General features: G+C 32.2%; 1 protein-coding gene across 1 annotated transcript; it reads left to right on the forward strand.

Moving 5' to 3' along the window:
• The first annotated feature begins 948 nt into the window (after window positions 1-948).
• On the forward strand, window positions 949-1,948 carry LOC107028219. Its single transcript, XM_015229261.2, has 2 exons — window positions 949-1,538; window positions 1,777-1,948. Exons 1-2 carry the CDS (start codon window positions 1,192-1,194, stop codon window positions 1,838-1,840), a joined length of 411 nt encoding a protein of 136 aa, XP_015084747.1. The 5' UTR covers window positions 949-1,191; the 3' UTR covers window positions 1,841-1,948.
• The last annotated feature ends 204 nt before the right edge of the window (window positions 1,949-2,152 follow it).

Genomic DNA, 2,152 nt, shown 5'->3' on the forward strand with positions numbered 1-2,152 from the left:
GACTTCATGATGTGTTGCCACTTAATGATGAAGTTAAGGTATTCTTAATTCTAAAATCTAACAAAAAATTAATATATGTTTCGTGTAGGTTTGGGTTTGAGAGTGTCAAACCGCCCAAACTCATATGAATGTGAAAAATGACTATAGTAAAATCTATTATTGATGTCATACTCTTTATTAATTAAAATAAATTGATTTGGTAGTTGAAGCAATTTTATTAGTAATATGACACACAAGTCATACATATATGTTGTGTATGTCCTATTAGTATCACCGTACATACAATTATTTATATCATTGTATGTCGTCTTGTGTGTATGTATGAAAACTAGAAAATATGTATGTGTGTGTATATATAATTTAACAAATAATCTTTCTATAATCTATTATTAGGGGCATTATTTAATAGTGCTATTTAAGAAAATTTCTCTAAATGTATAAATCTATCATCAGCATTGCGATCGTCATAAACCATGCACCCATCCACACAATAAAAGGGAAGATGCAAATTTAAAAAAGGCTATTTTCCAGGTAATTATGGACGTATTTTTTAATTAAAAAGTGACTACCAGGATTTACTAATATATTGTATTTGAAAAATCAAAATGTCTGATCTATTAATGCATGCGTATGAACTATACAGTAGAAATGTCAAAGCAAAAAAAAAAAAAAGACTTTCTTGGCAATATTGACTTAATTTAAAGAGATATAATTTATTAATTTACAAGTAATCTCAAATTGACTTGACGTGGCGCCAATTAAGCAAATATTATTGTTATTTGCTAAATAAATTAAGGATAGTACTTTACATTGCTTTATTCATTTCTTGCGTTAGAGAAAATGAATTAATTACTAGCTTTCATTTCTTATATAATAGTTCAAAATCGATAGTGCATCATTACATTAATTACATATCTCTTTTGTGAATGAACTGAAAAAAACACTTCATTAACATAAATTATTTGTATATCGTCGCTTCAATCAAATTAACCTCATTTGATTCATCTTCATATGAACCATAATTATGTCTCTACAACTTCGAACAAACGACTACAACTTCACCACCCGATCATGATCTTACCGGCACCTCCGTGGAGCTGCTGCTAGGCTCGATCTCCAAAATTTTCTATATTTTAGTGTTGAAGCTATTATCTCAGTGGATCGTATCAGTAAGACTAAACTCATCTTAAGATGAACTTTCTAGAAGTGGTGGTCCAGGTAGAAAACCGGGGCAGCACTGCTGTCTATCTGAAGGAGAGTTTCCTTCATGCACTTCCAGGACGATACGGACTTGTGATCCGAATCGCCCCGTTGAGCACAAAGGTTATCGCGGCGCATACCTTCTTTGCCCGCAATAAGTCCTTTGGTAGGCCCTCTACAGTAGAGGTTCATATAAACGGGAAATTTATTCAGCGATTGACTCCACAGACGTTCGTACATTTCCCAAAGATCATCGTTGACAATGGTTTTACTGATGGAGACGGATCAATCATCCGTGTGATTCATCCCCAACGACCTCTTGAGCTCTCTCGTCTAAGGTATGAACAAGTTTTATTATTGGTACGTATCATAATAAATCACATTTCTACTTTGATATGGTAAAGGGTCAAATATATACCCAGGGGTGGCTCTACGGCTCAAAGAAAAGGCAGTTATTAAATCAACTTGTTTTACCCATTCCCTCCGCTATATTATTTTTGTATAGAATATAAAATAAAATATACTATCATTTTCATGTTGATAACTTAATAATTTATTCATCTTGTTTATGATTAGGGTCTTCAACTTTCTTGCTATGGGATTTAAAGAAAGAAAGGAGGTGTGGATTGTGAAGAAGTAATAGGACTCAGTCGCATGCAGGCTGCGGCTGAAAAATTAAACAGCATTTTGTTTCATAATTATTGTTATGGAGGATGTGTGCGCTTCTTTTTAATTTCTTCATTTGTTTTCCTCCTGCGTCTACTTTTATTTTTAATAAATAAACAATACAGGTGGTTTTCTTTTGTTTTGAATTTTTTATCAGCGCAAGATTTTTACTTTTACACTTTGTTTAGATCATTGTTATCTACTGTTTCATAATATGTTGTATTGTATTGTATTCTATTGTACTTACTGTATGGTAGATACAATGTTTGGATAGACTATATTGTTT

The sequence above is a fragment of the Solanum pennellii genome, chromosome 8 (assembly GCF_001406875.1).
Source record: "Solanum pennellii chromosome 8, SPENNV200".
In the NCBI taxonomy this organism is placed as follows: Eukaryota; Viridiplantae; Streptophyta; class Magnoliopsida; order Solanales; family Solanaceae; genus Solanum; species Solanum pennellii.

Bases quoted from the DNA above. Each gene is read 5' to 3' on its own strand.
- LOC107028219 (XM_015229261.2), top strand. From the start codon at position 1,192: ATGAACTTTCTAGAAGTGGTGGTCCAGGTAGAAAACCGGGGCAGCACT. The intron at 1,539-1,776 runs GTATGAACAAGT...GTTTATGATTAG, and splicing joins CTTGAGCTCTCTCGTCTAAG to GGTCTTCAACTTTCTTGCTA.